Genomic DNA, 22,656 nt, shown 5'->3' with positions numbered 1-22,656 from the left:
GCGGGCGGTGATGCGTGAGATTTTCGCGCGCCATGGGGAAGGTGGCCGGGGGGCAGCAGGAGCAGCCGCCGGGTCTTGCGGCGGCGGAGGGAGGAGGAGGAGATGGAGTAAGAAGAAGAAGGTGCAGCAGATGCCGCTGGTCCGTGCGGCTGCAATGCGTGGCCGCGCTCCTGCTCGGCGCCGCCGTGCTGCTATCCGCCATGTTCTGGCTGCCGCCCTTCGCCGGGCGCGGCCGCAGCATGGGGCCAACGGATCCCCCGGAAGACGTGCTCGCAGGTCAGCTCGCACTGCCGAGATCTCTGCAAGCTTCCGTTTTCTAAATTGTTCAGTTTTCAAATCGGTTTCGTGGTGTGGACGACATGAGTAGCGGCAACTAGAGTTGGCGATTTGCGAGCGATTCAAGCAAAGTTCGCGCCTGTGGGAGTAAATGTGGAACCAAATCAAGCTCAATTTCTTCGGTTCTACTGTTTCCTTTTAGAGCAATATGCGCCCTTCTTTCACTCATTAAGCTCTGCTATGTCTTTTCTCGTCAAGACATGTTTTTATTAGCTTCTGCCTGCCTAAATTCGGACACACACAGTGTATATTGAGGGTCCATTCACGTTGTTGTTCAAGATAGGAAACATCGCCCGATCCTGCAAAACCTTTGTTTGTGCTGATTTCGCAAGTGTTTGTTCCCTGGATGGCTGTTGATTTGCCACATCGAGATCAGTCAGCATAGAAAAGGCAAAATTTTATAGAATAATTATCATGTATTTATGCTATGACATCCTGATGCAGTTTTCAGTGGAAGAAACAACAATGCTCCATGCGTTGGTGAGATGATATCCCGAGAAAACTTGCCGTGAAAGAAAAAGCAACACCTTATAGATAGATAACATTAGACTTCCACGATCATGACAAAATTTGCCGTGAAAACGTCAATGCTTTATTGAATAGCTTTGTAAGAAGGTCCCGACAAAAAGTACCGTGATAGCTAAGGCAATGCCTATTTGAACGGTGATGTGATAAGGTCCCAACAAATATATCGCGTTAGAAAAAACAATAGTTTATCAAATAGTTATGTCATCACTCATCAGGTCCGAACAAAAGTTGCCGCGGTACAAGAGTCGATGCTCTATATAATGGTAATGTTAGAAGGTTCCAACCAAAAATGCTTCCGTGGAAAAACATCACTCATCCCATCCCCTAGCAAAGAAAAAATGCTGCAGTAGAAAAGGTAAAGCGGTTACATTAGAAGTTGATGAAGAGAAATATTTTTTCTTCAAATTTAAATGGTGATAGGTGTGTTGAATGATGGAAGTGATTATATCAGTTCTTGGACCAGTAGTCAGATGTTCAAGGTTTTTCTCATTTCAAGAAATCACATTTTATAGTTTTATCTGTTGGGAACTTGAAATAAAAATTCCACTATGAGATTATTGAGAATATTGACTATTGAAGTACTGCTCTTTTTGCAGCTGATATAGTGGCAAGCTTTATGCTACGTAAGACAGTTTCTGAGTTAAATGAAAGTACACATAAGCTTGAATTTGACATATATGAGGAGATTGGCATCCCCAACTCTACGGTAAGGCACAAATTCTGGACCTTATCTTTTTTGCTTCTTTTCGTGTACTGTGTGCCCTAAATTCTATCCTCCTGATCCCGAACTTCTAATGACTGTACAGGTTGCTGTAAATTTTCTACAACCATTAGGTGCATTAAACTGGACAAATGTCATCTTCAGCGTTGTGCCTTTTCCAAAATACTCGACTATATCATCGACATCGTTGAGCATTCTTAGATCTTATTTCATGTCCTTGGTTGTAGAACAGTCAACACTCCATTTGACAGAGTCACTGTTTGGGAACTCATCCTTCTTCGAGTTGCTTAAGTTCCCTGGAGGAATAACCATTATCCCTACACAAGCTGGTTTTCTTGTACAGAAACCTTATGCATCTTTCAACTTCACTTTGAACTTTCCAATCTACAAGGTACAAGATAAAATAAATGAGTTGAAAGACCAAATGAAGGCAGGACTACTTCTCAATCCCTATGAGGTTGGTGCCCTCTATTCACTATCATTTAAATAGCTTTCATTCTGATAAGGGATATCATGTCATGTTAGTTTGGTTGTACACACTGGTCATCGGCAAATGTGAAATGTTGGATGCCTGCTTCGTATACTTGTTTGGATTGGATACCTGAGCTTGAATGTGTATGCCCACACAGAACAACAATGTAAACGTACACATAAAATTCATTATATTTTTGCAGAGTTAAACATTAAGAATGAAAATCACATATTTCTTTGCAATATAAATGGACTGGCACACCAGTAATTAGTAGTGTATGGCGCGGTATTAGTAGATATCTTAGTTTTTTATAATTTAGAGCTCCATACTTGGCCTAAGACTCTTATTTTTGTTGAAAATTACTGAATTTTGGATGAGAAGCGTAATTTGCCAGGGTCATCATATGTGAAGTGAATTGTTATATCTTGTTTTTGTTTTTCAGTTGATTTTTGTTCCCGTGCTTTGCAGAACCTCTTTGTCAAATTGACAAACTTAGAAGGTTCTACAGTTGCTCCTCCAACAATTGTTCGGACCTCCATTATTCTTGAAGTTGGGAATCACCAGCCCTCCATTCCAAGAATGAAGCAATTGGCACAAAATATTGCCAATTCATCTTCAGGAAACTTGGGACTTAATCATACTGTATTTGGTAGAGTAAAGCAGATAAGCCTTTCTTCGTATCTTACGCATTCTTTGCATAGCAGGAGTGATGCACCTAGTCCAGCACCCATGACTCATGAAGATCACCGCCATCACCACCACCACCACCACCACCACCACCACCACCACCACCACCATCACCACCACCACCACCACCATAGCCATCACCGTACTCATGAAATAGAGAAGCCTTTGGCTCCATCTTCATCTCCTGCACCTGTACATTCTCCTGTGGAACAGTCCAAGTATAGATCTCCACCCCCATCTGGTTATTCATATAGATACACCAATAAGCCAAAAAATAAAGCTCCTGTAGCCCCAGTGTCAGAGCCAGTAGCTAACAATCATCATTATGCTTCACCTCCTACCATGTCTCGTGCATTGTCACCATCATCTATTAGTCCATCACCTTCTGGCCGTCACTCTACAAATAATCCCAATAGGCACCATAGCTCCCCTGCTCCAGCTCCAGCATCTGCGAACCCCCCATTGCGTGCAATATCTCTCGCTCACGCACATCATCCTGTTCAAGTGCAAGCTGTGGCCCGTGCCCCTAGCACATGTGAGTCTTGTCTCTCTTTTAACATTTCCACAGCTGCCAATTATTGTTAAATTGAGGAAACGTTTATCTAGGCTTGGAGTTCGTAGATTATTTGAAAGAATAGCAGCAGTTCTAGTTCTATGTTATGCAGACTTCAATAATCAGTTTACATGCCTGCAATTTGACCGATTTAGTTGATGTGGTGAACAGTGATGCTATGTCAGTAATACTAATCAAACTAGTTAATAACTTGATGCTCGTCTTAAGAAATTCCTACATAAATACTTGATTAATAGTGTCCTTTTTGTATTTTAAAATTTTCTATGCTAGGAAATTGTTATTGTTTGTTATGTAAATTATATAATTATCCATCCTGTTACCTATTTATCATGTAAATCAGCATATGCTCTCTTGCTACTTATCGTCCACTGTTTTGTTATTACAGCATTTGCCAGCAGAAGGCATTCTTGTCAATGGGCCCTTGCATTCCTGTTGTGTTTGCTGATGGGTATACCATGACAGAGTGCGGCTGATCCGTACCGAAGGTAGTCCAAAAATAAGTGGCTTGTTGGGAACCGGTCTGTCTTTAAGAGCCGCAATAGGTGCGAAAAATAGCTCACCTTGTGAGCAGGTGTTATCATGTAAATATTGGGCGTGTGGGGGTATAAGGCAAATGGGCACCTTTGTGTATAGTGGTCAAAGCCAGAAGCGGCAGGCCCTTCGTGTCGTTGCGCATGTTTTGCCCAGTTTTGCTGAAAAACCTGGTGGATTCCAGTATAGATGTTTTTATATATAGCAGTTGCCTCAAGCTTCAGTTCTCGTGGTTCAAATTTTGTATCAACAGATAATGGTCGACAATTATGCAATTTCGCTAATGGCAAATAAAGCATCTAAAGTCATGATGGTGTGTTTTGATGTACAACGTGCCATGAATTACCAGTTTTTTTTAATGCAATCCATTTTTCTGTGATTCATCAGAAAACACCAACTATGCAGAACTGTGTAAAACTGTCGATGGAGCTGCTTGGGCTGAGTCATACAGTAAACTGTCTGTTAGAGCTAAAGTTATCAGTAACATGACTTGCTCTCAAGCTAATTTAGCCTAGTAGTAACATGTGCTTGTTTAGTATGAATATGATTGTTTTACAAAATGATTATAGACAAACTGAGAAATGAGAAACTCATCCGTAAGCTCTGAAACATATAAATTGGAACCACATATCAATCCTTGAAAAAACAACAAGATTCATCAAAAGAACCACAAACATGATAGGATCTGTGAAGAAATCATTAAGATGACATCGAGGTGGTACACAATGCAGAGTCGTTGGGTTTGCTCTACACATTGTTGTCTGATTCTTTCATTCCTCAGATCCAGGGTAATCTCATGAAAGTTCAGGAAATCCTTCGACCATACAAGACAAGACAGAGTAACTGGGTTGCTGGTCAATCGCACACTAAATGGGATGCATATTGAAAACTATTAGGAAAATACATTAGATGCTGGGGCAAGTAAAAAGTAAAGAAAAATGAACGATGTTCTCGCAAGGAGCAATCCATGAGTAGAAAAAATGGAGCAATTGAATGAATCAAATGTCTGATGTACAATGGGTCTGATGGTACAGATGCTACAACTATGCTGCGACGAAATACACAATTTAACAATTTCAAGAATGTCAATTGAACGAAGATACACAAGCCCCCACCGACGACACATGGTGGAGGCCAGAAGAAACACTGGAACGATCAATTGTGCTGACACATATGTACCGGTTTTCCTGATCGTGTAGGCATACTGAGCGTATCAATTGCGCTGTCAATAAAGTTTATTGTGCTTGCTGTTGTCTCTTTTGAGTTGTACTTTCAGCTTTTTACCACCTAATTGGAATCCGTTCATCATACTTATGGCCGTCTGCGCAGAAGCAGGAGAATCATAGCTTACAAAACCTGCATCCAGCCAGGAACAAATTAGTAAAATCATGCTGGTATGATGGCAATGCTAAGAAATTCCAGCCAGAAAGAGTTAGTTACCGAAGCATTTACTGGCACCAGTTGCTTTGTCTACAAAAACTTTGGCACTCAATACTCTACCAAAAGTCTGAAATGCATTTGCTAGATCTTGGTCGCCAAATTCTTGTGGGATGTGATAAATAAATAAGTTGGCTCCAGGAGGACCTGCACACATGATACATATCATCTGTAAAACATACTTAAGAAGAAATGACGAATGAAATAACCAAGTACTGAAGGAGACAAACCCTCTATCTGAGGACCAGGGTTGCTGCTGGTACTTGAAGATGTGGGAGATGTAGCATTTGCATTTGGAACTTTAATTGAATTATTATGAGAATTCATGTAAGGACGGGCACCACCAGGATATGATCCAGGATACTGCATACCAGGTGCAGCTGGATAAGGGCTGCCCAACTGCATTGAATTGTATGGCCTAGGAACTGAATTAGGGGAAAGTTCAGAATTAACGCCCCGCATTGGATTTCCTTGATTGCCAGGCTGAGCCATATTCTGGAAGGCTGCTTGATTTTGCATAGGAGATAAAGGGTATTGCATAAGCCCATAGGTTCCTTGTGGCTGCACAGATGAACAGACTAAGTATTATATACAACAATAATGAATATTCAGGGGTACTAATCACAGGTTATAAGGCATCTTTTCAAATTAAAGAAATATGACCAGTCCATTAACATGCCATTGATTCTTTTTTGCTTCACACTACTAGCACAATAAGGAATGGCAGGAAACTGCAGCAGTTCATAAAGAATGCTATCCTCTGTTACGCATGACAGTGGCCTTTTCTGGTTGGTTGTTTGCAATAGTAAATGTTAAACAGATAAAATAGATATATGCGGTAAGTTAGGAGTACTGCTATTTATTTGAAAGAATGGCAAGTGTGTTATTGTAGGAATAGCTTTTTGTTGTATGGGCACAGTAAGCTCAAGATTTTAACATTAAGATTCACCTGGTAGCCAAATCCATTATAAGGAGGCACATATCCCATCTGTAAAGCGCCAAATAATGAACTTTGTTGCATGGCATTTGCATTTGACAGATTAGACGGCTGAAACTGAGCCTTTTGCGCTTTCCGAGCCTGCCTTTCTTTTTCTGTGTCAGCCCATTTTACAACCAAAGGTACACTTGAACCCTAACAAAACGAACAAGGAACATCAGAGGTTATACAAATCATGCAGTTGCAGAAGAAGGGAAATAACTACTAATACAAATGTGCATCAACCTCGAACCATTACATTTGTTATTTATTTATTTATTTTTTACTTAAAGTGCAGCAAATAAACTGGATAGATCCTACTCCCTCCGTCCCATAATATAAGATGTTATTGCATCGATGTAATAACATCTTATATTACGGCACAGAGGGAGTATTTTGTAACCCTGGTTCCCATTGCTTGTAATTGTAAGAGATCACAATGTTCAGCTCGAACAGAAAAGCACAATCCAACACACATGTGGGTAGAGCAATTTCTGTATGGTCGAATTGGTATGGATGTTCCCTGTCACTATGTGATGGTTTGCAGCACTGCAATTGGGTTTGAGTGACTAAAGAGAGCTGGAATTGATCGGAATCCTTATTTTTTCACAAACCTCTATTTTGTGCTTCCCGTTTAGAGCTTCGATAGCTGCCACAGCCTGCTCTTTTGTTTCATACTTCAGAAAGGCACAGCCGGCTGCAACATCCACAGTTGGTAAGCAGCTAAATGCATAGACAAGCCTAGAAGAAAAAGTGATACCCGTTTCGAATCACAGAAAAGCAACGGTTTCCACAAGAAAATTTTACCTTTGCTCGTCTGCTGTGAACCTCTCAAAATCTGCAAATCCTTGATATTTCCGTATTGTGAAAATAAATCAGTCATCTCAGCATCTGTTACATTTTTGGGCAGCATTCCAACGAAAAGTTTGTGCTCTGGAAGTAACAGTGTAGATATGTCAGTAGAATGGGGAACAAAATAAATTTTGACCAATAATACATACACAAGTTTCCTTGTGGATAAAATAATTTTAGAGAGCCTCGTACCCAGCCTTTCCAACTCTCCATCTGCATATTTTACTTGCAATGGACTTGGGGCCTGGTTTTAAATAGAGAAAATGTGGAAAACGTTAGGGGCAGCCAGAGAGAGGTAGCATCATCCCTGCAAATTCGTATTGGTGTTTGGGACTATAAAAAAGAAGATATTGAAAAGAAAAAAATCTGTTATCACCAAAAGATGTTGAAGCCATTGGACTACCATTCCATATTACCAGCTAACTTGATCAAACAAGTCATAATTTGGCCCGATGGATTATCACTCTTATCTAAGCTAAGGCATCTGCTCTCTGAATTTATCCAAAAATCGCTCATATCAATGATTCCTGGGTTCAAGTTTAGATATAATCAGCTACATCAATCCTACAAGAGAGGTCCGAGAGACAAACTATCCGTTGGTACTAGCCAAGCCAATATTCCTAGATATTCTATGGATGCAATGGGAGTAGTAGGGTTGAGATCAGATCTGTAACCTTTCTAACCTATCAATGACTTCAGCCAGAAGGGATGGATAATTGGATGAAGGGCCTGGGTACGCATTCTGAATGGTAGGAATTGCAGTTTAAAGCAGTGGGGTTCAACTGCGCCACAGCTAGTACTAGAGGTGCCGACATCGCAATTTGGAGTTAATACTTTGTAGTAATAACTGGAGTCATTCATAGAATATTTGAACACAATTTTGCCTGCACCACTGCACTCTTTCTACGTCTAGCAAAAAGTGCCAAAAGGTGATATTTTATATTAATTATATGAGACAATAATTGTCCAGGATATGTAACAATCCATCAGTTGATCCAGCTTGGGCATGGACGATCTTGCTAATTGATTCACCAGTTATCCAATATTTTGAACATAAATCAGACAAATCATTCTTCTACATCATAGTCTGTACTGCATGATCATTTTGGCCAAATAGGCAACCTCAAAGTGGCCATCTTTCATGCAGAGATAGAAATGAAGGTCCCAACACAGTCACACAAAAACTTAACGGATCACCAGTAATGATCTAATTGCCTAAAATCTCTCACTAAGTATTCACTTAACCCTAACTGGACTGCGTAGACATGCACTTACTACTGATTCATCCACCATGAACAATACCCAACATTCAAGAGCTCCCAACAACTACAGGTCCAGAGAGAAAGAATCCTTGGAGGTCATCAGTTGGTTAAATTATTCCCGAGTTACCCAAGCAGATACATGTGCAACAAGCATATGGTTGTGTCCACATACCCCAGGAAGCGTGCGTTTGTTGTGGTATGCATTCACTGCCTTGTCAGCCTCCTCCCTTGATGGGCAGATCAGGAAGCAGCAGCCTGCAATGTCCAGTATAATGTACATCAATACCATGAGCATGAGGGTAGCTATTTTGAGACTATAGTCGAGGTTGAGCAAAAAGAGAGCAGAAAATACAAAAAAGAAAAAAACCCGCTGGAACATCAAAACTAACGAAGATTCTCATACGAAAACAGAGGAGCAAAATCATAAGCTCGTAGCTAACAGGATTCTAATTCACAGATGCAGGAAAACATCTTATTTCACGACTTCCACATCTGACTCCTCCAGGAAGAACGAAAGCAAACAACCAGATTTTACCAGCAAGAAAAGATATAACCCGATTGAAACAAAGCAACACTGATGGTATATAGGAAAGTAGTATCTCCTACGGCCTCCGAGTTCTAAAATAGTTACATCAGGTTTCATCGCTCCGAATCACGATCCTTTGGGCAAGTGGCTGGGCACCATGAGGGGGCATTGAATAGCCACCGAGCCTAGAGCAGAAGCTCGAAACATCACGCTGTTAGTGAAATCATTGATGGGACCAAATGAAATTCTGGAATCCACAGAAACAGCAACGGAGACACAGCTCCACTGGTCCTAAATTCCAGCCTATCGCACGTAGTACAGAGGAGGCACATCTTCGTCCAGCCATTGGTTGAAATGAATCTGTGCTAAAAAGGACAGCTTATATCGGGGTGTCCAATCAACCAGCTTAAATCTGCACTAACAAGGTCCATCTACAAATTGAATCGATGACCATACATTTAACTTCTCATCCCATGATCGAAACAGAAACATCAAGTGTCAACGAAAGCTAAGTTTCTCCAAACATTTTTGTTTTCACAAATCCAATCTCAGAAGTAACTCCAGGAGCGTATGAGCAGTACGAAATTCCACCATGTTTTACTGCACTGGCAAAACCCCACACAGAATCCAAGCTCGAGTGGCAAAAAATCAGAGAATCTCAAGCAGCCCAAAGCTCCTACGCGTGAGACGAGCACCTAAACATGAAACGCGGGGTGAATGAAGCCGGATGTTTTGACTTTTCTCCACAGTGGAGCTCACACGGCAGCAGAAGTTCACAATCCAACGCAACCCTCGCACGAAATTCCCCGCCTAAATCGCGAGGAAGGATTCCCAATTCCCAGCAGCAGAGCACGAAGCATTTTTTGCCCGAACAGACAGAAATCAGCGATGCTTCGAAATCCCGGGCAGCATTGCCCCCAGCAGAGCCGCCCCGCTGGGAAACACGAGAAACGCAAAGCAACGCAAAACCATAAACCGTCCCCTCCCACGCGCCCAGATCCCGACGACCCGACCCGCGAGAAGGAGGAAAAAAAAACAGAGAGACAGGCAGGCAGGCGGGGACGGGAACGGAGTGGTGGCATTGCGAGGCGGCGCGGGGGAGGCGCACGGATCCGGACGAACCTCTTGAGACCTTGGTGGCCTTGTCGCGGATGACGGTGACCTCGTCGACGATGGCGACGTCGCGGAACATGGCGGCCAGCTCGGCCTCGGTCATGAGCTTGGGCACCTGGCCGACGAAGAGCTTGACGGCGCTCTCCTCCCTGCCGCCCCCGTCCTGCTCCCTGGGGCCAGCGCCCGCGGCGGGCTGCTGCTGCTGCTGCTGCTCCCGGTCGCCGGCGTCCTCCGCCATTGGGCCCCGCGCCGCGTGGGTGGCGAGAGCTAGCTGGCCGGCTTAGGGTTTGCGTGGGAATTTGGGGCGGCCTGGTCGTGGGCGGGCGGCGCGGTGGAGGAGGCGGGGACGGGGACGGAGACGGAGTCGGGGTAGGGGGGCAATTAATAGGAGTAAATAATGAGATGGCAGGAGTGAATGAATGAATTAGGAGAGGGATGGAGGGAGGGAGGGACAACGGATATGGTATGGTATGGTACTAATGGCGATGACAGGGAAGACAAGGTGGTGTGCTCTGCTTCCTACCTTCATGTGATTTGATTTGGTTTGATTTCCTTTACTAAGCCAACGGTTTTCTTGCACACACCTCTTCTCTGTCTCTTTGCTTGCATCCTATTTTCCTTCTTAAATTTATCTTCCCTGTCCAATTTAGTCATGCAATAAGATCCGATGGCTCACGAAATAAGTTGTTTTTATCCTTAAAATCAAGGTTTCTAAAAATATAGGGCCACCATCTCTTCCCAAAAAATTGAGTTTAGCCAAAAGCAAACTCCGCAAACCTTGACCAACTATGTAGGAAAAATATACCAGCATATATAATATACAACTAGTATTATTAGAATAGTTATAAAGTGTACTTTCATATTAAATAATTTTGACTTTATGGATTTTGAATTTTTTGCCACGTACTTGGTTAAGCTTTACAAAATTTGATTTTAACTAAACCCATAACATAGGGCAAATAAAAACAAAAGGAAGTATGTAAAAACGGAGGGAGTAGGTCAATTCGTGTAACTTCAATCAAAGTCAAGCCCGTTTAAAATTTCGACTAGAGTTGAGAAAATTCCGACAACGCGTAGACCAGTTCAAAGTTCAAACAACATGATGGGATCTCAATGATGGACCAGATCGTGGATTGACACACCCGTAGAAGTAAAATGACTATAGCAAATTGTGGCATGCCCAACCCGGGCTGTACAAGATTTTGTCTTCCTTTCCTTGGGTTTGCTTGCTCGCTCGCTACCTTGGAGGTGGCAGTGAAAGTAACCTGGCAACCATGGAGATGGACGAGTCACCATGGACAAGGACAGACATGCCACGGTGGCAGGCAGATGCTCGCCGATGGGAACTATCCCTCTCAGTCCTCGCACGTGGGAGCTGGCATGTCGCTCTCCCCCTTAATCCGTCGGATCAAAATGGCAATGCCCGCATGAATGGTACTGCTGCCCGGGCTATTCACGGGGAGATCGCGTGGTGCCCGAAATTCTATGTCCATAAAAATGGTAACCACACATGTATATGTATAATTAAAAGGAAAAAAGAAAAGAGGAAAACCATTCGCTTTCAAACAAAAGAAAAAAAAAAAGAAAAAAAAAGAAAAGCTGCATGGTGTAATATAAGCATCGGAGTGATCATTCGGTCGGTTTGTTATGTGTTGATTAGGAAAAGGGAAAGACAGCGATGCCTAACTGGGTAGTAGTACAAAGCTTGTCTGAAATGATCCTGGGCATAGAGGCTGTCTCCCCCTGGACTTAGTCGCGTCCCTAAAACAGCGTTTGATAAAAACAAAATAGGATCGGAAAAATGAGAGACACGTTTGGTGGTGTCCTGATACGTCTGTTTCTAGTCGAATCCACCAGATAATGCCCCAAACATTGAAAACATGACAAAATATAGTTTTTCATTTAAATTTTGATTATCTAGTACAAGTTAAATGAAAACGGCTATTAGTAACCCATATCCTACATGTCGTCCTTCGGGCCGTCCGACGGCCCCTCCCTAGTGTCGCCGTCCGCCCTCTTCTGCTGCTCCCTCCGCATCTCCGACACAAGATCATGTTGTTTTCGCGCTCCTCGTCATGGAACCGCTAGCCATCGTCTGCCATGAGGCGGCGAGCCCCATCCTCAATGGGCGCCCATTTGACGGAGATGTCGACGCTGCTCCTCGAAGGCCTCGTTGCAAGGGCAGGCAAGGCATCGTCCTGCCCCTTCTCCAGAGTCTCAAAAGACCTGATGATGTCCCTATGCTCCACCGCCTTCTCTTTCCGGGTCCGACCCATCGCTCTAATTGTCCAGGTTGTCGTCCCTCTCCTCCTCCTCCTCCTCCTCCTCCTCCTCCTCCTCCTCCTCCTCCTCCTCCTCCTCCTCCTCCACCGCTACCCCTGTCGTCACTTCCGCGCCAATAGCCTCTTCCGTCGCCGTCTCGGCAACGACCTCCTCCTTCGTGTCAGCTAAGAACTGCTCGTCCATCTCCGCGTACTCTAGGTTGTTGTCATCGTTGGCTTCATACTCGTCGAAGCATGACATAGGTTGTTGAGTGGTGGAGGCGACGCATGAAGAGGCGGGGAAAGGGCGGGAAGGGGGGAGGGGCAGCGCTGATGGAACGTCTCATCTGCCTCCGCCAACAAACCGTCGCCTCCATTAAGAAAAAGCTGCAATGGTGCAGTTTTGTGCCGATAACACGGCTAGCCCCCACTCACCACTCGCCCGAGTGTTGCATCCGGCACCGCCGCAACGACCTCTGTATAGTGGGAACATGCTCGAAACGCGAGACACCGTATTAAGACGCGTCAGACCAAATCGGCGTTTGAAAGAGGATGGTTAAATGTCCAACACGCTCTAAATTGCTTTGACAAGACGGTTTAATGACGCGCGCGAAGACGCTCTTAAGCGAGCGAGAGACAAGGCAGTGATCACAGGACCGAGGAGCGGCCGGCCCGTGCCGTGCGTAGGAAAACGCTGGCAGGAGGAACAAGAGGAAACCGATCCAGCGCATTCGGGTTGTTGTTTAGAAAGGGCCAAAGCGCTCAGAGAGGAAGATACACTGGGGACAGAGACAGACACAGACAGGGCCATGCCATGCCATCACCGGTAATTGTTCCGGACGAGAACATGCCCGCGCGGCTCTCGCTAGGCTGGCGTCCAGTGCGGCCACATGCCCGCATGCCACCATGCCATGCCGGCTGGCCGCCCATCAATCCATCCATGAGCTAGCTAGCGGAGCATGGTCAACTCATAACAACCACCACACCACATTACTACATTCCCTTTTGCGTCGCCCGATAATTAATCTACTATTCCCCCTGGAATCCAACGATATGTTTCTTTAAAAACAAGAGCAGCCACCTTTTATTATGATGATGACAGTTGTATGTTTTCTTCTTAGAAGAAAATCGAGACCGTTGGATCTCAACCGACGTTATAATACAGACGGCACTTGTTTAGTCCCAAACTCCTCTGTATCTTCTCCGCGTAACCTCTGCCTGACCCCAACCCAGACTCCCGCCATATTCTCCTCAACCTTCTCCCGTGCCTGAAACCTTCACCATGTTTTTTAAACATAAGGCTAAAAGCTTAGCTTTATAAATAAAGCCCCAACGGCATTTTGCCAAACAAGGTACGAATACAACTGATACACCGCAAAGTCTGCTACCTCACGCACACAACATAGCCAAATTTGCTCCCCTAGAGCAACCCACAACAAGTCAAGAGGTACAAGCAAGGAACCCAGAAGAACACCACTCCATCCGAAGTAACATGAAGATCAATGGGCTCAGGCTCACATCCTCGCGTATAGTCTCCTAACCTTCACCATGTTCGGTCACAGGCGAAAGCCAACACATAAAAAAAAATCACACATAGCAACAGCAAACAAAACCTTATGACACGAGGACATGTGGGTTCAGACTTCAGACCCACTCGGTGACGAAATGAGGAACACTGATACGGACAGGGGTATAAAAAGAACTTCAGTACGTAGCATAACCGCACAAGGATATGTATATCTTTTCACATGACTAGCATATCTTGCACTTCCGTCTCAAAAGAAAAAAATGAAACATAGGTAGTGCTTGCGGTGACCAACTAAACCTGGACGAAAAACTACCGATGGGCTTTCATTACCCCTAATAAAGTCGGATCCAGGGCGCAGATGCGGCGACACTGAAGGCAAATGCAGCCCAGACAGGCCTAAAGAAGATAGATGGCAGAATCTACAATTGCTAGCTGGTGGCACGCACGCGCAGGCAGACCAGCTCGATCCTGTGGAGCGGCAGAGCTGCTTCACAGCTGGGGAGGGGGAGGAGCGTAAGCCGGTGCCGAGGCGTGCTGGGGAGGGAGCGGCTTGATGTCCCGGGTGCGCATGTACTCCAGGAACTGCCCGGGCAGCTCCTCCAGGAGAGATTGGACGACGGTGACCGTCCCACCTGCTGATAAAACTGCTGTCAGCTATGGAAGTAACTCGAGGGGTGTTTTAGGTCAAGGGTGTATTATTTTGTGTGGCAGTAACAGGTGCAAATGCTGACCTTGGACTTCTTGCACGGGGACAAACTGGACGATGTCGCGTGTGGCGATCCTGCCGGTCGAGCTCTCCAGCCGCTTACCGAAGTCTGCATCTAGGATCTGCCAAAGCCAAGGATAACTGTCAGATGAACACCGGCGGATCAAATATTCGGAAAATAAAATATCAACCACATAAGAAGTGAAAACTTTACCCTCATTTGTGTGAAATCAGCAGTTCCAACTCCTACAACGAGGATTGACAAAGGCAAGTCTGACGCCCTCACAATAGCATCTTTTGTTTCTTGCACGTCAGTGATAACACCATCCTGCATACAACAATGCCTCAGGTCAACTTTATGAGCTAACAGAGGCGATAAGAGGATGTGGGATTACATACCGTGATAATGAGCAACACAAAATATTTGTTGTTTGAATACTGCACGGCATGGTTGGCAATTTCTGCAGCTTTGGTGACCACGGGCCCAAACAAGGTTGGCCCAGCAAGAGCAACACTGTAAAGAGTAGAGGAGTAGGCAGACATGATGCCGTCAACTCCAACTACCTGTGATAGGAACAGAAAAAACAGTGAACATCAACGGCGCTCAAGTTGCGCACTAACATTTGTAAGCAAAGCCACAATTAGGCCTGGAGCATTACATTCTAGTATGTGAAGCATTAGTTGATCTGTTAATACTACTTTGACTTCAATCTTAGTGTAAACATCCAGAAGTTGGTTTATAGGGAATGGTCCATATTGGTGGCATATACTGTCAGAAATTAATTAAAAAAGTATACAGTATCTCATCAGCCATGAAATCTCACTCACCTCACAGTCATTGGTAGTTGCATTCAAGTTGAAGCAGTGAGATATAAATCCTTGTGGTATCTTTGCACCAAAACCCCATGCAGGGAACCGCCTATCACTGTCATAAAACTGCAGAACTTCGCTAACCCCTAGTATTGCCTGGAACATCAAATGGTTCAGTAAGAAGGCTTTCAGTCTCAGGAATATCTTAGCATCTCAGACAACTCCTAACCTGCTGGTACGAGTTTGGTCTGCCAGAGGGGTCAATGTAGTGCAACGACTGTGGTGTACGAGGGTCACCATTTGAAGCTGGAAACACACAAGGAAATAATAAGTGGGCATAAAACACAAATGAATAGCAGAGCTACATAGAAGTCATTTAAGCTCACAAATAACACTAACCAGTGAAATCTACAGCCACCATAAAATTGAGCTCAAAACCGCTGGAAATATAGTCCAAGAAAGTATGTTGGACTTTTTCGTGGAACTTATTCAAGAACAGCTGTCCTTTCATCTAAAGACAGATTCGATACATCAGAGGGGCTAGCTGGAGTGATTTTTTTCAGTAGATTGCATCATATAAAAGGAAAAAAAACTAACCTTCTTTTGTCCCTTATTGCTGTAAAAGTTTGCTCCAGTCTTTGAATTATATAGATTTTCAAGCTGACTGATAGTTGTCTGAAGGGACCTATTTGTCAGACAGGCAACAAAAATAATTAAACTCGGGATCAATGGAAAAAGATGCCAAAATACTTCCTCAGCCAACCTACCCAATAAGTTCATGGTTGCCACTGTCATCGAAATCAAAGCACTCAACTAGCAGCGGGTTATCCTGAAATAAAGTAACATATTAGAAAAAGAATCAGATAAACCTTAAATTACGCATGTCCTAAGCAATCCAACACAAATATTCATATACCAGAAAAATGTACTTGCCTTGCTACTGTACTGTTGAGACGTCAGTGTTATGGGCCTCCAAACAGGGTTTAAGTTGTTCATCACCACCTCTGTTTTACATATAGGAATAGCAGCAGAATTTTCTGACAGTCTTGATATTCTCAAGAAGGGATCCTACACAAAAGAATCATTTATTTACAACTGTAGCTAGTGTCGTTCCACCTTATAACGACAAAGAAGGTTATCCATACGCTTAAGGAGAATGTATCCTTATTCTCCAGGTTCTGGCAGTGGAATGTCATCTCAACTGCCATCCTCGACGAAGAAGTTTCTTCAGCATGTACTGTCATTGTGCTCAAAAGGGCATGTCCAGAACCACTTCGGAGGTTTAACGTCAGGCTATGGTTGAATTTCGTGATGATCTGTAAAAAGAGCAAGTCGGTGCAAAGTAAATATCAAGAGAATGCACCCATGTCTCTCCCTTCTTTATTTGCGTTATTTAGAGAAATTATATACTGCAACTAGATTATGCACTGGATCATGTGACTGATGTTGCACAACCTCGGATAAATTGCAGGATGCTTCTCCTAAGAAATCTTGCTGAGCCAAGTTCAGCATCTGCAAAAGATAAACAATTCAGGCTTCATAAGTTGCATTTGAAGTAACAGACTAGAAATTCCAAACAGGATATACTGTTGCTGTCTGGACTGAGTCGCTGAGGTAAAAGACAGCCTACAAAAGATATGCTATACTACTATATATTTCTGCAACACGAAACAATTGAGACAATACTAACTTCAGCTCATCACACAGATTGTTTTGAGCAAATATTAACTCTGAAAATTCTACCGCTTGTTTTCAGCACCCATTGACTAAACGTGCACAATATTCATGTAAATTTGGTAGGCACAGTGTGCACTTTTGGTAGAAAAACAATCTAGTGTATTTCTTTACCACTTACTAGGCATGTACACTATGTTTAACAACATATATTGGCCCTTTTCTCCTGCATGACTACTTTGTCTTGTACTTAGCATGGAGCCTATTTTTAATAAAAAAATTCTATTATGAGGAAAGGATTAAAGGATTTAAACCACTAAATGTGGCCATGAAATAATGAAGAAGAGTGGAAAAAAACTATGTACTGATTTCAAGCATGGCTCCACAAACATTTAAGTATATGAACTGAATACACTGAATACAGGTGACGAAACACATGAATTTTTTTTGAGGAAAACCACCGCGAAACACATGAATTAAGGGAACATAATAGTACCTTCACTGGTGTATTATGGTACTTTGTGTCAATGTCATATACCTTGAACCTATCATGAGCACAAAACAAAGTAGCAGTAAGCATGACTTTTCTGGAAGTGATATACTGTATGTTATTATCCTTACGAACTTACACTAGCGGCTGCACCATCTCAAATTGGTAATTTATCATAGCTTTTGTAATCCACAAAGGTTCCAGTGAATTCAGTATCACTTCAGTGCGGCCAATCTCTTCTAGCCTTCCATTCCTTTTTGCATAAATCACCAACATAGGATCACTCTGCACCAAATAAGCAGATGATAGTTATAGCTGGGAGAATATATACACATGCGAAAGAAAAGTAACCAAGAAGAATTAAGCACCATACTTTTCTATCACACATACATGCTGTAAAAGATTTTGTAAACTAGTAGTACAATGGAAACTTCACAGCAGGATTACTTTGCATTATACTAGTGTAGCTGATGCAAAGCCAACATATTTAAACAGAGTTTATTGGCATGATATGATCTTTGGTGCATAAAAAACAGATATCATGAAAATGATACACGTCGCTTTCTGGTTTGGTATGTTCAACTATTCGAAGTGCGAGCCATATTTTTCTTAACTAAAACTTAATATTTGCATGCAGCTGGTAGGGTTTGTTGTTCTTCTGGACGTAAAACTTTAGGGCTAAACTAGACATTCATTATTCGCTTGCCTTCTGTAACTATGTCAATTTGAAACATCAAATATTGCTTGCACACATTATTTTGGTTCTAGAAGAAGTGTAGACTCTACAATAATGGGTTATAGAAATGACATGTGGATACAGAAGAACATATAATTTTCTTTGTTTCAGACGTATCCATTTCAGAAAAAATGCCAAAATTATATCCAACATTAAGCAACACCTACTTCAGTTCCAACATAATTTAATTTAATTTCCTAAATTCTGGTACAGTAAGGTGCACTAGTGAAAAGGGAATAGGAATATAGGGATCAAAATACTTGAACAAATGAATGGTAATTTGTACCTTAGAAAGAGCATCCATATTCCTCAACTTGGCAGCTGAAAAAGATAACTGTAATGCAGGAAGATGGAAAATGAGCTTAGTCGTCTACCTCTCCATGCTCGGCCTCCGGATGCTACCTGAGCAAACAATGCAGGCTAACAGAATGTTAGCCTTGTATATATTTTGTTTTGTTCTCTCTTGTGTTCTTCTCTTGTTTTCTTTGTTTTTTGTTTTTTTTTGTTTTGCCTTCTGCTGTAGCCTTGCTACCAACGCTGTAACTTTCCCGTCATCTTGACGGTCTTCTTCTAATATACAAAGACACACGTCTAGGCGTGTGTTCGAGAAAAAAGGAAGATGGAAAATGTTAGTGAAGAAAATCATATTGGCGTCCACAACCGGCTAGTTGGGAACATGTTAGCATGTAATGGCCACACATGGCCACACACATCAAACTGGTTCTACAGTATCACCAGCTGGAACAGATAGGTCTTCAAATAACTTCAAAAAAAAGCTCCAACTCCAAGCATAGAGTATCTATGTACAAGCATAGAAACCATGGCCACTATAAACATTCTAACAAATAACCTCTATAAACATTCTATAGTGCCTATTCTGATACAAATGCCAAAAAACAATAGGCACTATAGAATGAAACAGAGGGAGTATGAAACAAGAAACTGTACAGTTCTTCTACACATTGTCACAAACCATGATACACAGGGTGGTACATAAATCACGCGGTATTAATGCATTGCGCTGTTTCAATAATTTCTTAACTGAAACGGATTGACAAAATTAGTTAGCTGTTTGGCAAAGGATAGGACATAAAGTATATCCTCTAAAGTGTATGCACGTTGGTGCCGATCACCCTCTAGCCAAGGTTGTTCTATTTTTAAAAGCAAAAGGTTGATGTCCACCACCCACTCCAGCCTGAAACATATTTGACTAATCCTGATACGCTTCCAGACAATCAATGCTCCAGCATCGAAGTTGTAATTAAACTATATTTTCCAGAGACCTGTCCAGCAAAATACTACTACTTGCCACGCAGCTGAGTTAACACTTGACAGATATGCATTTCCCAAGTAATTTGATGAAAATTCATTAAAGGACAGTCACATCGAAGGGGATCATAGATCGATTGGGGAACTTCTCATTCCAGGCATTGAGTTCCCGAGTAGTAGCAGTTGAAAGTAAAACGGAAATTACAACACGACATGTCGTGCGGGTCGATCTCAACCGCAGGAACTATGCGCGTCCGCTCGTTCAGTCCCCACCACCCGACGAGCGACAATTTTTTTTTCTTCACAAAATCTACTTGAGACACAGTTCTAGAGTAAAACCCCGGGAAATAAGCGCAATGCGAGTCACAATTGCAGAAAAATAGGCGAGATGAGATCTAAACCTAAAACGGCCGGGACATTCGGGGCATTTGCAATGCCGAGAAGTGCGGTGGCAAAAACTCGAAGCATCTGCGACAGCGAAGCGCATGTACTAGTAGTACCAAAAATAAACTAGAGAGAATACACCTAAGCAGACAGCGAAAGCCCTCCTAAATCCACGTCCCTGGAAGCGAGAGCGACGGCGACGACCCCCGGCAGTTCGCCCCTCCAAAAACCCGCTCCAATGGCGACCCGCGAGCGAAAAGCGTCCACGAATTGCGAGCGCTGGAGTGCCGGACACTAGGGTTTTCCCCCGTGGACTGGACTGGAGTGAGCTTGGTTGCTCACCTCGAGAGGGGTGTAGAGGCCGCGGAGCCCGTGGCCCTGGAAGAAGTGGTCCACCGCCTCGTTCGCTCCGCCCTGCCCCGCCGCCGCCGGCCCGCGGCCCATCCCGCTGCCGCCGCCGCCGACGGCCTCCTTCCCGCCGCGCACGTCGCCGGAGAAGCAGCCGCCCATCCTGATCCCGAGTTTGAATACTTCGAGCGTAGTCGCTGGGCTAGACGAGAGTTTAGTTTAGAGCGCGTCCGGAAAAATCGTTTGTGGCTTTGGGATTCTTCAGGGGACGGCACGGATTTATGTAGGGGCGTTGCAGAAACAACAGGAGCTGACGAGAAGTGCGTAGACACGATGACGGAAGGGGCCCACGCGGCTGTGAAGTGGGTCCCACGCGTCAGCGAAACTGTTCCTGCTCCATTTTTGGGAGGACAAGGCTGGCGTGAGTTTCATGATTTTTGGAAAGGCGAAACCTTCCTGCTGTTCTTCTGCTCCTGCGATTTTTACTCACGCGGCTCCGAGGTACTCCTACATACACGGGATGATTTATTACGATGAGATCGCCGCGGTATTTCCCGGAAGGAAACGGCATCGGAGACGCGGTTTCGAGGATCTGTTTTGCTGATTTGCTAATGACATGACATTTCGGTTAAGTGCGAGTCAAATGTTTAATTATGACCCTGCAGTGCAATGTGTCATCGTGACTATAGCTTATGTGATAATTCGCGTCAGCCCACATGGCATTTGCAGTAAAATGGATTTAGAACTTGGTATTATACTATTGTTTTTTTAGAGAAACCACGTATTTTATTAATAGAAAAATCAAGTTACATGAGTAAACAAACGTGAAAACTACCAGACAGACCAGGAGAAAATAATTATCCTGAAAACTTTGCAGAAAAAAACTAAAGGACGGAAGAATATAAAATTATCCCTATAGTTTCCTGTACTCGCCGAAGCCAGCAGCCGACGCCAAACTCCAACGCCGCCTAGACGTGCTCTGGAAGAGACGTGGAGCTTCCACCATTGCCTGATCCAAAAGAGCAACATCGCCAACGAGATTTTGTGAGTCGATAAACATGCCTGTTGCAAGCAACGAGGCACATATCGACCGGGAATGTCCCCGTTCTATCTTGGACCAAGATCCACCGCATCCCGACGATGAAGTCGGGGAACGGCGATAGAACCACCACCTCCGGACCAACTTCAATGCTCCAGAGCATCCATCTCGCCCCCGGTGTCGCCGCGGATAACGACGAACACCAGCGACACGTCGAGAAACAGATCTCGCCAGATCTGAAGAAGCGGCGAGAAGACCACGCTACCGATCTGAAGGATCAACAAGCACACATTTCCATCAACTCTGAGACGTCGCCGTGAAGGTCGCCGCTGATACGGGAGTAGAGTTTAGGCAGATTTATTTGTTCGGACGCCGCTCCCACCACCCCAACGACGCACCATAGCAAACAAGCCCTAACCCTACCTACAGAACAGAGGAACGAGATCCCCCTCCCTCCTACCACCGGAGCGACAAGTGGGGAGAGGGGATCAACGCCTAGGCTAGGTGGAGATTGTAGGGAGGGAGGTCGCGCCGCCCCCTAACCAACCTGTGGTTGGATGGTTAGGAGGACAGTGACACTCCCACACTAGAGTTCAAATGATATATTTGACACTTTGGTGTCTTATTAAAAGTCGGAATATCATTCAGTTGGAGACGATGTTCCCGTCGACAGCGAGGCGCCTATGTTGATTTCGTCGATCTCAAGATCCGTCGAATCAGCTTTTTGGACTCAGTCTCTGAGAGGTGCTCATAGAGGTAGGGTGTATGTACGTTCATAGGGGTGAGTGTATGTACGTATGTGTGAGCATCTGCGTTTGTACTGGGTTTCGTGAAAATTACTATTGTTCTACGCACTAGGAAAAAATATTGTTCAATTAGTGTTCTTGAAGTATTTTTTTTATGAAATGTCACCTTTAATTTGATTTAGCCAAGCCAAGAAAAAGCGGACGAAATAGCATGGAATAAACTTGGTTGTACGCCGAGAATAGTCCTTTTCTTAGTTAATTACACGAAACCAGGCACTTAATCATGAAATGGCACATTTAATTTGATTTAGCAGAGTCAAGAAAAAAGGGACGAAATAGCACGGAATAAGCTTGGTTGTACGCGGAGAATAATCCTTTTTCTTAGTCAATTAGAGGAAACCAGACACTTTTATGGATTATATAAATAGGCCACGGGCAATGTAGGCAACTAGTTTGTATCTTTGAACACTATAAATGTATAATGTGTAAATGATTCCATTATTCGTATCACGTGAGATTGTTCACTAGCACGAAAGCAGGTAGAAATAGATTTGTGATGACTAACTTATGATTAGATGGCTAGAAAGGTGATTATATCCAGACTTGCTAAGCCTAACATTGATGGACCACAAAGTTGTGGAGTTGATGAG

General features: G+C 43.7%; 3 protein-coding genes across 4 annotated transcripts; 1 reads left to right on the top strand and 2 right to left on the bottom strand.

Moving 5' to 3' along the window:
* The first annotated feature begins 32 nt into the window (after nucleotides 1-32).
* LOC124648788 lies at nucleotides 33-4,109 on the top strand. Its single transcript, XM_047188495.1, has 5 exons — nucleotides 33-276; nucleotides 1,461-1,570; nucleotides 1,671-2,042; nucleotides 2,526-3,279; nucleotides 3,704-4,109. Exons 1-5 carry the CDS (start codon nucleotides 33-35, stop codon nucleotides 3,775-3,777), a joined length of 1,554 nt encoding a protein of 517 aa, XP_047044451.1. The 3' UTR covers nucleotides 3,778-4,109.
* Nucleotides 4,110-4,821: 712 nt separating this feature from the next.
* On the bottom strand, nucleotides 4,822-10,146 carry LOC124650584 (RNA-binding protein BRN1-like). Its single transcript, XM_047190099.1, has 9 exons — nucleotides 10,025-10,146; nucleotides 8,549-8,631; nucleotides 7,307-7,358; nucleotides 7,070-7,195; nucleotides 6,877-6,959; nucleotides 6,236-6,418; nucleotides 5,517-5,847; nucleotides 5,290-5,433; nucleotides 4,822-5,205 (listed from the first exon to the last, which is right to left on the bottom strand). Exons 1-9 carry the CDS (start codon nucleotides 10,116-10,118, stop codon nucleotides 5,075-5,077), a joined length of 1,227 nt encoding a protein of 408 aa, XP_047046055.1. The 5' UTR covers nucleotides 10,119-10,146; the 3' UTR covers nucleotides 4,822-5,074.
* Nucleotides 10,147-14,070: 3,924 nt separating this feature from the next.
* On the bottom strand, nucleotides 14,071-20,457 carry LOC124650583 (protein BONZAI 3-like). 2 transcript variants are annotated; one of them, XM_047190097.1, is made up of 16 exons: nucleotides 20,216-20,457; nucleotides 18,507-18,554; nucleotides 17,624-17,769; nucleotides 17,491-17,539; nucleotides 16,776-16,832; nucleotides 16,466-16,636; nucleotides 16,254-16,388; nucleotides 16,088-16,149; nucleotides 15,918-16,005; nucleotides 15,720-15,831; nucleotides 15,550-15,626; nucleotides 15,339-15,476; nucleotides 14,910-15,074; nucleotides 14,725-14,838; nucleotides 14,536-14,632; nucleotides 14,071-14,439 (listed from the first exon to the last, which is right to left on the bottom strand). In XM_047190097.1, exons 1-16 carry the CDS (start codon nucleotides 20,381-20,383, stop codon nucleotides 14,294-14,296), a joined length of 1,773 nt encoding a protein of 590 aa, XP_047046053.1. In that variant the 5' UTR covers nucleotides 20,384-20,457; the 3' UTR covers nucleotides 14,071-14,293. The 2 variants fall into 2 exon arrangements, with proteins under 2 accessions (XP_047046053.1, XP_047046054.1); XM_047190098.1 differs by having other exon boundaries at nucleotides 14,071-14,436.
* Nucleotides 20,458-22,656: the final 2,199 nt, after the last annotated feature.

Source organism: Lolium rigidum, chromosome 4 (genome assembly GCF_022539505.1).
Source record: "Lolium rigidum isolate FL_2022 chromosome 4, APGP_CSIRO_Lrig_0.1, whole genome shotgun sequence".
NCBI lineage: Eukaryota > Viridiplantae > Streptophyta > Magnoliopsida > Poales > Poaceae > Lolium > Lolium rigidum.
This window is presented reverse-complemented; position numbering and strand designations above follow the sequence as displayed.

Bases quoted from the DNA above. Each gene is read 5' to 3' on its own strand.
- LOC124648788 (XM_047188495.1), top strand. From the start codon at position 33: ATGGGGAAGGTGGCCGGGGGGCAGCAGGAGCAGCCGCCGGGTCTTGCG. The intron at 277-1,460 runs GTCAGCTCGCAC...CTCTTTTTGCAG, and splicing joins CCCGGAAGACGTGCTCGCAG to CTGATATAGTGGCAAGCTTT. The intron at 3,280-3,703 runs GTGAGTCTTGTC...TTGTTATTACAG, and splicing joins GGCCCGTGCCCCTAGCACAT to CATTTGCCAGCAGAAGGCAT.
- LOC124650584 (XM_047190099.1), bottom strand. From the start codon at position 10,118: ATGACCGAGGCCGAGCTGGCCGCCATGTTCCGCGACGTCGCCATCGTC. The intron at 5,848-6,235 runs GTGAATCTTAAT...TCATCTGTGCAG, and splicing joins ATAATGGATTTGGCTACCAG to CCACAAGGAACCTATGGGCT. The intron at 5,434-5,516 runs GTTTGTCTCCTT...TCATGTGTGCAG, and splicing joins CCCTGGTCCTCAGATAGAGG to GTCCTCCTGGAGCCAACTTA.
- LOC124650583 (XM_047190097.1), bottom strand. From the start codon at position 20,383: ATGGGCGGCTGCTTCTCCGGCGACGTGCGCGGCGGGAAGGAGGCCGTC. The intron at 18,555-20,215 runs GTGAGCAACCAA...CCTGCATTACAG, and splicing joins GCCTCTACACCCCTCTCGAG to TTATCTTTTTCAGCTGCCAA. The intron at 15,075-15,338 runs GTGAGTGAGATT...TTCCTATCACAG, and splicing joins CAACTACCAATGACTGTGAG to GTAGTTGGAGTTGACGGCAT.